The sequence below is a fragment of the Ceratotherium simum genome, chromosome 13 (genome assembly GCF_057802395.1).
Source record: "Ceratotherium simum simum isolate JZ-2026a chromosome 13, ASM5780239v1, whole genome shotgun sequence".
Classification (NCBI taxonomy): Eukaryota; Metazoa; Chordata; class Mammalia; order Perissodactyla; family Rhinocerotidae; genus Ceratotherium; species Ceratotherium simum.
In genome coordinates this window covers 38,007,220-38,019,396 of record NC_141912.1, presented here as the reverse complement: position 1 = coordinate 38,019,396, position 12,177 = coordinate 38,007,220, and the positions used below count along the sequence as shown (strand labels likewise).

Here is a 12,177-nt window from a genome sequence, read left to right as displayed (position 1 = left end):
ATGCGTTGTTCTGACCTCCACGAACACAGCTGTCTTCCCGACTGCACAGCAATGTTTATCCCTCAGGCCACGCAGGAAAATCAGTTTCATTGTTTGATTTTTATACTACTCCTTGTTTCGCTCCCTAATTATTGCACGCATCTTCCCCCTTCAACCAGACAGCAGGGCAGACAGGCAGCCAGAGGGTAGGAGGAGCACTGGCTTCAGGGAAGACTGACAAGGCTGTGAGTTGTCCACCCTCTGCCACTGTACCAGCTGTGTGACCTCAGGCAAGTCACTTCACCTCTCTGAGCCCGCCTTCCTCTTCTGCAAGGTGGCAATTCAGAAAGACCCACATTGGAGGGTGGTTGGGAGGATTAAATGACTCCTGTCCAAGGTTCAGCCCAGTTTCTGGGGGGGGGGGGGTGCTTGACAGGAGACAATTTTTATTATCATTATTAATTCTTATCTCGCTGAACCCCAGCCCCTCAAATTTCACAGCTCCACCCCTCCCTGTGGTCATGATTCAGCATGACCCTGGAAATTCTTTCTGTCCCTGGAAATATGGAGGGAATAGTGAAATCCCAGGGAGGTTTGGAATCTTTGGGGTGCACCTTCCTGCCAACCCCCACTTCCCGAGGAAAGCAGGTGGGGTGGGGGGTGATGGAGAGGGGCTTCGTTGTCTCCGTCACCCCCCCCCCCCTTTCCTAATGGAGCCCTGAGGCTGCAGAGCCCACTGCCCGCCCTGGGTCAGCTCAGGAAAGGGGCTGTTCCTTCTATCAGCCCTGAGCTGGTAGGGGGCTTTCTCAAGGTCTCTGACGCTGACCCCCATAGGCACCAGCTGCTGCCCCCCGGTAGTGATTGAAACCGTAACCCCCTCCCCGCCCCAAGCTCTGGACGCTGGGAGAAGCTGGGAGAAGCGGCTGCCCAGGAGGCCTGACCTCAGCAAAGTGCTGAAGCGGCAGCTTGTCTGCAGCATCCACTTCTCTTTACTGCCCTCTTTCCCGAAGGCCTCAGGAAGCCCAGGGTCTGCGGGAACCTCTGTCTCTAATTCGCGCACCCCCCACCCCGTGATAAAATCCAGCCTCTGCTTAAATACTCACCGTGTAATCTATTGAACAACTCTAATGATTATTCTTTGCATTTAATAACTCCTCATTTACTTCTACTTTTCCACCTCCCTGCCCACGCCCTCCTCAACCCACCCATGTGTCCCTACACTCTCCCCAAAGCATGTTACAGCTTAACCACGTAAACTGTTAGGAATATAACGTTTTCTCCTTCCCCAGGAATCTGCGGTTTTACACGAGCAGCCCCAGGGAGACGGCCAGGCTGAACCAAGGGCGGGTGGAACTCCTGGGGTCGGGCATGTGCTAGGAAGGCAGGTGGCCCTGGGTGTGAACTGTGGGGCCCAGCTAGGGCAAGAAACTTAATCAGGTCTCCAATTCTGTTTTCCTCATCTGTAAAATGGGGATAGATATGGGAAAGCCTGGCAAAAATGCACATTCAGATATAACTCAATTGGCTCTGGCTCTGGGCCTCCACCCAGCCCTGTTCTCGAATGCAGGCAGGCCGTTGTTCCCATCTTCTGAGAGAGGGAGGCAGGAATGCAGGAGGGTGATGCTGAGGGGGGAAAGTTCATGATGAGGAAGCCAGAATAGTCCCCAGTGATAATTATGCCAGATGGATGACAGCCACCAAGGGGCACCAACCCACAGCTGGGACTGGGACAGACCTGGATCTGCACCTGGCTCTCAGGTACCCCCGGCAGGCCAGGAGTGCCTGCAGCCTTGCCCTGTCTTTTGACAATTATGCAACCTGTGCTTTTCTTGATTGAATTTTATGGAACCTTCTCACCACATAATAACGAGGGAGGCTCAATTATAGGAGAGTTGTTGTAAGCAACAAGACGCGTATGGAAGATGCCTGGTGCACTGCAGGTGGTCAGCAACCAGGAGTTTCGATAATTAATGAGTGGCCTTGCAGACCCTGTGACCCTGCTGTACATCAGGCCAGGCCTGCTGCGGGGTCCCCCTTCCCAAAGACACTGTGTTTTTAACTGGCTCCCCAGCTGAGGATTCTTAGGCAGAGAAAAGTCTGAGAACTTGTCGTGGGGCCTCTTTGGCGTGAGGGGTGTCATTTACCCACTAACCTGGCCCTGGTCCCCAGGCAGCACGTGCCCCGGCTGACACACAGACGTGGATCGCTCCATCTCTGTCCCTAAGCGGATCTCCCTTTCAACCCCACGAGCTCATTTTCTGTTGCTCTATACGGTGGGCATATAACCCGATATTTTCAGGGAGAGGAGGCTTTGTGCTTTGGGGCATGTCGTTTGCAGGAGCCACTGAATTAGACTTTATCAAATATTTACTTATAATGATAACAATAAAAATAGTATTTATCGATATTACATGCCAGATACTATCCTAAGAGCTTGACATGTATTAACTGAACTCATCCTTACACCTGCTCTAGGAAGTCAGCACGATTATTGTCCCCATTACGCAGATGAGAGTTTGGGGGCTCAGAGCAGTTAAATAATTTGCCCAAGTTCATACTGCTTGTAAGTGGCCGAGCTGGGATTTGAACTCAGGCACCTGGGTTCCTAACTTACCACACTCTGCATCTACATTCTCTATAAAATACTCAACTTGCCCAAGGCGGCTTCCTGCCAGGGCCTGACTGACGGGCCTGGGGCTGGTCACGGACAAATCCGCCCAGTAGGGCCCCTACAGTGGCCTGCTCATGGGCCACGTGGGTGGGGACTTGTTTTCACCCTCCACCAGCGCTGGCACCTAAATTGCGGGGTGCTTTGTGGATGGGGCACATTAAAAGCTAATCAGGTCAATACAGAAAAAGCAAATTACCTGTAGTTAGAGATGATTAGTAAAATAGCAAGATTATGCCCATATAAAATATTGTCTAATGCAGGGCCTGTGGCCAGAACAGAACCTGCAGCTCCTTCAGGGATGGCTCGCTCTGGGCCTGCTCCGGCTTACTGGTCGAGGCCCCCGGGTCTCCCCTCCCCGCCGTGCCCTCCCCGGCGGGCCCTTACCCACGGTGGCCGTCAGCCCAGTGGCGAAGGAGTTCTGGTGCAGTAGGTACAGGAAGGAGGTTTTGCCCACGTTCGAGTCTCCCAGGAAGATGACGTGGAAGACGTAGTCAGGGTTGGCTGAAGGCTCACTGGCCGTGTGGTCCCCTGGGGCTGGGGGCAGCCCAGCCTCCCCGGAGTCCGTTCCTGGGTCTTCAGGCCTGTGCTCTGCCCTCGGCTCCCTGGATGGAGAGGGGCCTTGTTCTACTTCTGCATGAGCAACTGTGGGTGGGGCTTCCAGCTCAGCCGTGGTGGGGAGGGTGTGTGTGGGCTCCCGGGGCCCTGCTGCATCCCCAGGCTGAACCCCCATGGAGGGAGAGCCCCCTGGGGGTGACGGTTTTCCAGGAGCCTGAGCCTGTGGTGTGTCATACGGGAGAGGACCAGGCGGAGAACCTTGCTGGGGGAGTTCTGAACGCCCAGTTTTCAGGCTGTGAGCCTCAACTGGCTGCTCTGAACTGCCATCCTGCCCTCCTTGGTCTGCTTCTTTCCTTTCCTCAGCCCCGGACTCCTCTTCCAGACTCTGGCGAGGGAGGGCAGGCAGCCCGTCTGGCCCGAGGGCCTGGCCGTGAGCTTCTCTGAGCCCCCCAAGACAGCCCTCCTGCACGTGGCCCGGCTTGCCCTGCTCCAGTTCCTCTGTGGGAGCCTGGCCCACAGGCTCCAGACCCTGGGAGGGCTCAGCCAGCCCCGGTGTGAGGGGTCCGGCTCGCAGGGACCCCCCGCCTGGCTCAGGGCCAGCAGTGTACGGGTCCTGACAGAGGGCCTCTCTCTGCCTGGGCGGCGTGGCTGGGACAGGCCCAGGCCCGGGGCCTTCGTCATCTGGGTTTGAGGCCTGGAACTGTTCGCTGGGCCCAGCTGGAGCCTGGGCAGGGGGAGAGTTCACATGGGGAGGGGGTCCATCCTCCAAAGGAACGAGCACTTTGAGTGCGGCTGCCCCCACGGCCCCGGACTCCCCAGTTGGGGTCTCCGGCAGACCCCAGGAGAAGTGGTCCTCGGGGCCGGGTGCTGCTTCCTCCTTAGGTTCCAGGCTGTGAGGCTCGACAGGCCGCTCTGAACGGATGTCCTGCCCATCCGGGTCCACGTCTTTGCCTTCCTCGGCCCTGGAAGGCACCCCAGGGGGGCTCCTTGGAGCCCCATCCGGATCTGAAGATGGGTTCTGTTCAAACAGCCCAGCATGTGGTTCTGAGATGGAGATCTGCCTGATCACTCGGGGTGTCGGGGGGTCTGAAGGGGACCTTGGGGTCTGGGGCGGGCTCCAGGAGAGCTGCAGAAATTTCTGCTGGGGGCTACTGAAGTTGCTCAGGAGAAGGTCCCAGTCATCATTGTCCCCAAACAGTTCTGGCAGGGGAGCCTCCTCAGAGGAGACTGCCTGAGGGTCTGGAGCCTTCTCTTCACCTGCTCCGGGGACACTGGAAAGGGTACGGGGAAGCTAAGATCAGGGGAGGGGCAGGTAGATGTCACACCAATCCCGCCTACATCCCTCACCATCAGCCTCACACCTCGCGGCCCGCCCTCCCGCCCAGTCTTTGGGCAGACAGTCCTGCTTACCTGGCCTGCGCCCCCCACTCCTCCCCCTCATCCAATCATGCTCATCCTTCCAGGCCTATATGAAGCCTCACCTCCTCCAGGAAGCCTTCCTTGAGCATTCTGGCCCATCCCACTCCTCTAAGCTTAACAAGCAGAGTGAGTGCCTGCCAGGGACCCAGCACTGCACTAGACCCAGTGTTGGTGTGTGCGTGTGTGTTTGAACCCCACTTGTGTGATCTTGGGCACATGACTTTCCCCTCTCCATGCCTCAGTTTCCTCGTCTGAGAAATGGGCATGATGATCGCAGCCTGGCAGGGTTGTCATGAGGTTTAAGGAGGGAGACCGTGTGTTCTGGGCCTGACAGAGCCTCAGAGGACAGAACCTCCCTCCCCTCTTGCAGGGAGCCCCTGTCTCCCCCTCAGCCCAGGCACGGCAGCTGCTTGCCTCGCTTCCTCCTCCATCTGCCAGGATACGCGGCTCCTGGCGGCATTCAGGTGCCCTCTGGTCACCTGCAGCTGCCCCCGCACCTCCTCCAGCTGCCCAGCCAGGTCACGCTCGGCCTCCCGAAGCTGCTGGTTCTCGGCGCTGGCCTCCTGGTGTGAGCCACTGAGGCGGTGGAGCTGGGCCTCCAGCTGCAGGGTGGAGGGTGAAGAGGAGAGAGGCCCAGTTGCCCTCCAGGGCAACCAGCAGCCTCCCGAGACCACTGTGGGCATAGACTCCAGGCTCCCGGAGACCAAGTTTAAAACAGGATTGGGAGTGGGGTTACCCCTCATTGGTCTAATTAGCCCCATTCCCTCCCACCGAGGGGAGACATTGGAATTGTCGGGGTAGGGAGGAGAGGCAACTGTGTAAGAAACACAACTGCCAGCGCCGCCAGGGCCCAGATGTAAACAGGAGCACACTCTCCTCTGCTCGAAACTCTGTGATGGCTGCTCCTCTCTGAGCCCACATGGTCTGCAGGGAGCTCCCGATCCAGCAGCAAGTCACATAACTCGGGGATGAAGAGCTGCTTGACCCCGCGGAGTGGGAGACAAAGCCCTCACAAGGGCCTCCAGGGCCCTGCACAGTCTCCCCCACCCCACCCCTGTGACATCCCTGACCTCCTCTCTCACTACTCCTCAGTGTGCTCCAGCCCCCAGGTCCCCTTGCTGTTCCTTGAATATTGACAGTGTATGCCTACCTCAGGGCCTTTGCACTCGCTGTTCCCTCTGCCTGGACAGCTCTGCCTCCACATACCACACGGCCCACCCCTCACCCTTTTCAGGTCTCTACACCAGGTCATCATCTCAGTGAGCCTTCTTGACTCTCCTATCAAAGCCCTCCCATCCCCCTGCCCTGCTTTACTTTATTCTCCTTAGCAGTTCCACTATCTGATGTGTTATAGATTTTACTTGCTTATTTTATCATCCGCCTCCATGACTAGACAATAACTCCATGGGCAAGGGTTTGTGCGTATCAGGTCCCTCAGAACCTAGAACAGTGCCTGGCACATGGTAGGTGTGCCAGAAATAGTTGTTGGGTGAAGGAATGAATGGCCTGAGGGGAGAGGCTTCATATCGCCTGTGGGACAAAATGGCCCCATGTGGAAAGTCCAACCTCCTCTCTTGGCAGAAGGGGCCGGCCTCCATTTCCCAGGAGCAGCTGTGCAGAGGCGGCTGGGAAATCAACCCGTGTCAGGAGGGTGAGGCCAGGTGGCAGGGCCAGCCGAGGCCGTGGTGGGGAAGCTCCGGGAACCTCGTCCAGTGCGCAGGGGTGCTGGTGGCCTGGGTTACAGCAGATGGGGACTTACTATGGTCAGTGCCTGAAGCTGAGGGAGGAAGAGACAGTCGGGCAGGGCCTCAGACCCAAAGACAGCCACAACGCCAACTGGAAGTGACCATAGGCCACGAGACCTGGGGCGTCGGGGCAGCAGGTAATCTGACAGGGAGACTAGGTCAGCTTCAGAGACAGTAACAACTGTGATGTATAAAGAACCTACTACGTGCCAGGCACCATCTTATGCCCTCAAATATAGTATCCCTAGTCATCACGACAGCCTTCTAAGGCAAGAGTTCTGATCTCTGTTTCTCTGATGAGGAAACCAAGGCTCAGAGAGGTTAAAAACCTGCCCGAGGTCACTCAGCTGACAGTGGAGACCAGAGCTGAACCACCCTATCACCAAGCCTCTCCAACACTGAGACCTCATGCTTGCCCAGTGCTCACCTGTTTCAAGATGCTTCCCCATTTACTCTCTCATTTCATACAACTAGCCCATGAGATGCAGTAGATGTGGCTAGACCCATTTTACAGGTGGAGAAACTGAGGCCGAGACAAGCAACGTTATGTCCTCAGATTTGCATGGCTCTTAAGGAACAGCAGGGACTTTCTGACCCAAGTGCCAGTGCTCCCACTGTACTACCTGGCCCGGTCGCAGACAGGGGCCCAAGACACCTCATTCCCAGGGGGCTACTCTCATCTGGAAGCCCAGCCAGCCCAGTGAATCCTCAGGGCTGGGCTGGTGGCTTCAGGCTGACTTATCCAGTCAGAATCAGAGAGCATTCACGGCAGGTCCATGGAGATGGGGGTGAGAGTCTGGAAATCCTCAGAAACTGGGCCCCCGGGGAAGGCATGTCACTCACCTCCCTCTGGCCCTCAGTCAGCTGCTGTACCTCATGCTCCTTGGCCTCCAGGAGCTCCTGCATCTGGGAGCTGAGGGCCAGGTCCCGGGAGTTGCTCTGGGGAGCAGAGAGGTCTCAGCCCCTGAACCGCAGAATCTAAGACCCAGCTGGGCCAGGCAGCCCTCCCCACACTTCACCCAGGCCTGGGGTGCAGGGTCCAGGACGTCCCAGCAAGGAGGGGTCTCAGGACAGCTTCCCTGGCTAGGGGCTGGACTGTGGCAACAAGGATACTGAGGCCCAGGGAGTGGAAGGACTGGCTCCGGGGGACACGGCGAGACCCGGCAGAGATGCGCAGGGGGCCCAGGCTCAGCGCCCGCCTCCGGCTCCCCCACTGGCCGGTCAGCAGCCCCTTAGCCAGCAGCGGAGTCCAAGCTGCCCGGGGAGCCCACCTCAGCCTGCAGCTGCTGCTTCTCCCGGCGGATCTGCTGCTCCATCTCCTCGTAGAGCTGCTGGACCTCGCGGTGGTGCTGAGAGTCCCGCCTGCGAGGGGTGGGCAGTGGGGCAGGCAGCCCGTCAGCACCCTGGGACCCTGCAGCTGGCAGGGGTGGTCTGGGCCTGGGTTTGGGATCCACCCTGCTGCTCACCTCGCTCTGCCAGAGGTCACTGAGCCTTGTCACCCGGAGAACACTCATCCCAGGAACAGCTTCCTGACCCACGCGCCTTTGACGTGGTCACCCTGATCCCCTCACACTGACCCCTGTAACCGTCACCAAAATACTGGTTCCCCGGCCCTGTCACATGGTCCCCATCGCCCCTTCACTCTGTCCCCACTTCCTGCTGCCACCATCCCCCCACCCCCATAACTCAGAGGCCCTGGCAGGGCTGCGCCCGTGCCAACCCCAGGGTCACCACACGCATTGTAGTCTACGTGAGCAGGGCCCCTGGAGTGGGTGCCACAGTGGCCCTGCACCAGGCACGCTAGCCATTCCCCTTCCCGCTAAAGGCCCAAGTCTGTCCTCCCCAACAGGTCCCCTAAGTCACCCCTTCTTGTAGCTCAGTTCCGCCCCATCCAGCTCCCAGGCCCTGCTGGGGACCCCTGGCCTCCATTCTTCTGGAGCTGAAAGGATTCAATGAAGATTCAACTAAAATGTGAAGAGTCCCCACTATGCGCCGGATAGCGGGTGGGCGAGGCAGCCGGCCTCCACTCACTTCCTCAGGCTCAGCTCCAGAGCCTCCTTGTCGGCCCGGGCCTCCTGCAGGCGGCTGGTCATCTTGGCCAGAAAGGCCTCCAGGTTGCCCGCCAGCTGGGGCTCCTCCTGCCGCAGCTTCCCCCACAGCTGCCAGATCTCCGCCTGCCTGGGGAGGGGAGGAGAGCCAGAGACTAGATGCGAGGTGGGACCAGGAAGCAGAGGGAGCCCACTCCTCAGTTTTAATGACAGCACTCCAAGAAACTTGGGAACCTAGGCCACAAAACTCCATTTACACCCTACAAGGTGCAATTCAAGTGCCACCTCCTCCAGGAAACTTTCCCAGATGTGCCCTCTCCCCTGTTGAATCCTCACAGCACTTTGTCTCTCTATTGTTTGGTGATTAATTGTGGCATGTGGGGACCTGGGGGACTCGACGACCCGGGGCTTCCATCTGCCTTCTCTCTTCTCCCACTCTGTAGCTGTGCGGCCTTTGGCAAGTCTCAGGCCCTCTCTGGGCTTATTTGTAAAATGGGGAGGCTGATACCTGCTCAGCGAGGTTGCTGGAGAGTGAGAGACACGCCCAGCGAAAGCACCAGCTTAGGGCCTGGCACACAGGTGGCGCTGGATAAATGCGGCTTTCATACGCTACACGCAGATTTAATTGTTATGAAGACAGATGCCAGAGGGCAGAGCCCAGGCCAAGCTTCCAAGTGAGTAAGTGGCTCCCCACCACGCCTGCCCCGCCAGCCTGCACCCCAAGTCCCGCCCTGCTTGCCCCACAACCCCCCGGCCTCCTCTCTGAGAGGCTGTCCTCACACAGCCCTGTGGGGTGGGCGAAGCCGGGAGCACGCGAGAGGGTGGTTCCCTCGCTAGCTCCAACAGACCCATGGGGCCGGGGGGTGGGACAGGGGCATTTTCGGGCGGGGCCCCTGTTCTCTGAGCGTGAGTGACCCCCATGAGCCCAGAGACTGAGACAGTCTGGAGGAAATGCCCTCCTGTTTCCATACCCACCCAACCCCGGGCATCACCAGGTCTGAAATCACTCCACTGGGGACCCTCTCTTTGGGTTAAGAAAGGCACCCCCAGGGAGCCTTGTGTTTTTAGGAATATGAGTACCCTTGGAGGCTGATAGCTCAACTCACTGATCCTTCTGGGGCGTGACCCTGTAGGACAGGACAGGGCGGGGGGGGGGGGGGGGAAGGACTCGTTGTGAGCAGGCGTTCTCCACACACGGCTTCATTTAACCCCACAGCAGCTCTACGCTCGCTCTGCAGCCGGAGACACAGAGGTCAGAGGTCAGGCCACTTGCCCCAGGTCACACAGCTAACAAGTGGCCAAATCAGAATTTGCACCCAGCTCTACCTGGCAGCCTCCCCGCTTGGCACTGTGTCCAGGCGAGTCCTCACCCCCACCGCCCCGCGGTGGCTTCCCTCGCCCCCACCACACACTGAGCTGGCCTTACTCGGGAAGTAAGTGGCCGGCCTCCAGCTGCTTCATGAAGGCGAAGAACGCCTCTTTCTCCTCTGCGTTGGCCTCCTCCAGCCCTGGGAGGCTGGTGGCCAAGGATCCTTGCTTGGAGGGCGGTGGCCTCCTTCTGCGGAGCCTGTGGGTTCTCGGGCTGGAGCCAAAGATGTTCTCTATGGGACAGAGGGGGACAGAAGGGAGCAGAGCGGGGTTGGACCCAGCCCCCTGCCCTGCTGCAGTCCTTGAAGAAGTAATTATATCCGTGTCAATCACATTTATGCAGGGCCATGTTCATGCGTTCCTCATATCAACCTTGGGAGTCTACTCAAGGTGGACACTGTGCCCATTTTACAGATGAACATCTCAGGCCCGGAGAGACCAAAAGACTTGCTGGAAGTCACACAGCAGCTCCACAGTGGCCAACAGAGTCTTCTCTCACTTAGTCAAGGCATATTTACAGAGCATCTACTATGTGCTGGGGACAAAAGTGGCCAAAATCCCTGCCCTGGAGGAGCTGACATTCTAGCGAGAGCTGAAAGGGACACATTTTTAAAGTAAATTTGCTAAGTGAACTACAGGAATAAACAGAGTAATTTCCATTGAGGGACTGGACAGGGTCTACTTCAGAAGAGGTGGTCAGGTGTGTCCTGAGGAGGTGACAGGAACTGAGATGTGAATAACAAGAAGGAGCCAGCCATGTGGATTTCTCGGGAAGTGAATTCCAGGCAGAGAGGGCAGCAGATGCAAAGGCCCTGAGGTAGGAGCCAGACTGGCAGACGGGTAGAGGTGACTGGCCCTGAGGGAGCCCAAGGCGGTGGCGAGTCTGGACGGTGCTGCCCTGCAGGCCCGGGCAGGAGTTTGGATTTTGTTCCACAGGCATTGGAAGGTCCCTGGCATGGTGGGCCTGACTGGATACAGGTGTGAAGATGGCCCCTTGGGGCTGCACGGACAACACTGTTCCCTCTGCCCCTCCCCTACCAACCCCTGACCCCCTGATTCCAGGCCCTGATTCTCCCTCCCCACTCCCAGCTTCTCAATCACCAGAAGTGGAGCAACCACCTCCTGCGGCGGCCTCGACCTGTGAATGCAGATTCCTGGCCTCCCTCTCCATTGTCCCTCAAATTTTGGAGGCTCAGCAGACCTGAGAACTCTGGATGGCTTTGCAGACATTTAGGATGAACTGTGCTCTGCAGGGTCTCTGCAAGGACACCACACCTTCCATTCCCCGGGCCGGAAGGTCTTCCCCATGGAGATCAGTGGAGAATTGTGCCCTGCAGCCTTGGTCTCTCTAGGTTCTTTTGGGCCTATCTGAGAGGCAGGTGTTGGAGTGTGGTCCTGCTTGGTGGGGGCTCAGGGGCTGGGAAGCCCCCACGCCCTAAATAGCACCCTCTGCAGCTCCCTGGGGCCTGGAATTCCCTTACTTAGAAAGCAAGCCTGGAGGCCTCTCTCTGGAGGAGGAGGAGGATGCTGAGGGGAGCCCCCAGCCAATGACCTGCCCTCACTGGTGGGAAAGGAAGTGAGAGGTCTCCTGGGCTAGAGTCTTAAGGCTCAGCTCTGCTTTGAACCAACTGCCGTCCCCACCCAGGCTCGGTGTCCTGTCTCCACAGTAATCTGTAATAGCATCCACACCCCGAACTGCTCTGGTGGGTGTTTTGAAGGTTCTCCGGCTAGTAAGGTGTCAGTGTTGACTCTCCTGTCAGCCCAGCCTCGCCCTGTGCTGGGCGCACTGCAGGGGACGCCTGGCGGTGTAGCAAGTCCCCAGACGCCCTCCCAGGACAGACATACTGAGCCCAGAGCTGAATTCTTCGAGGGAGAGGCGTCCCTTCCGCTCCACGTCCACCCAGTCGAAGATCATCCCCGGCTCCTCCTCGCCGCCCAGGAAGCTGAACTTGGCTACCTGGAAGGAAGGGGTGAGTTGAGCAGCCGTTCCCACTGGGAGAGCTCTGGGCCACTCTCAAAAAAAGAGAGGTATTTGTCTCCAGCCACCCCCACCTCTCCTCTCCCCAGTTTTGGAGTCCCACCCCCATCCTGACCCTGGGCCTACCCTTGAGGCTCCTGGACACCATCCAAGACAGCCTCTCAGCAGAGCCTTGAACTTCCTCCAACTCTTTTCCCCTCCTTCATCCAACATCAAACCTTATCTCTCCTGAGTTGCATCCCTTTAGGATCCTAATGAAGGACAATAGCTAATCCTCCCCAGAATGTGTTTATCAGCCTCCAAAAATTATCTGGAACTTGAAAATAAGTCCAAAACGTGGACAGCACATCCTTTCAGTACTCTACTGGGGCAAAGGCCACCCAAGCATTTTCTAGACTATAAGCATGTACTTAC

The 12,177-nt window shown here is 57.9% G+C and overlaps 1 protein-coding gene across 1 annotated transcript in view; it reads right to left on the bottom strand.

The window, feature by feature from the left end:
* Window positions 1-12,177, bottom strand: part of RAB44 (RAB44, member RAS oncogene family) — a 30,935-nt gene that overhangs the window by 5,951 nt on the left and 12,807 nt on the right. The window contains exons 3-9 of the mRNA XM_004424464.3: window positions 11,631-11,742; window positions 9,844-10,018; window positions 8,401-8,547; window positions 7,641-7,731; window positions 7,213-7,308; window positions 5,039-5,226; window positions 3,035-4,476 (exon numbers count right to left, since the gene is read on the bottom strand). Of these exons, the coding sequence (XP_004424521.2) occupies window positions 3,035-4,476; window positions 5,039-5,226; window positions 7,213-7,308; window positions 7,641-7,731; window positions 8,401-8,547; window positions 9,844-10,018; window positions 11,631-11,742 (2,251 nt within the window). The remainder of the gene's footprint in view (window positions 1-3,034; window positions 4,477-5,038; window positions 5,227-7,212; window positions 7,309-7,640; window positions 7,732-8,400; window positions 8,548-9,843; window positions 10,019-11,630; window positions 11,743-12,177) is intronic.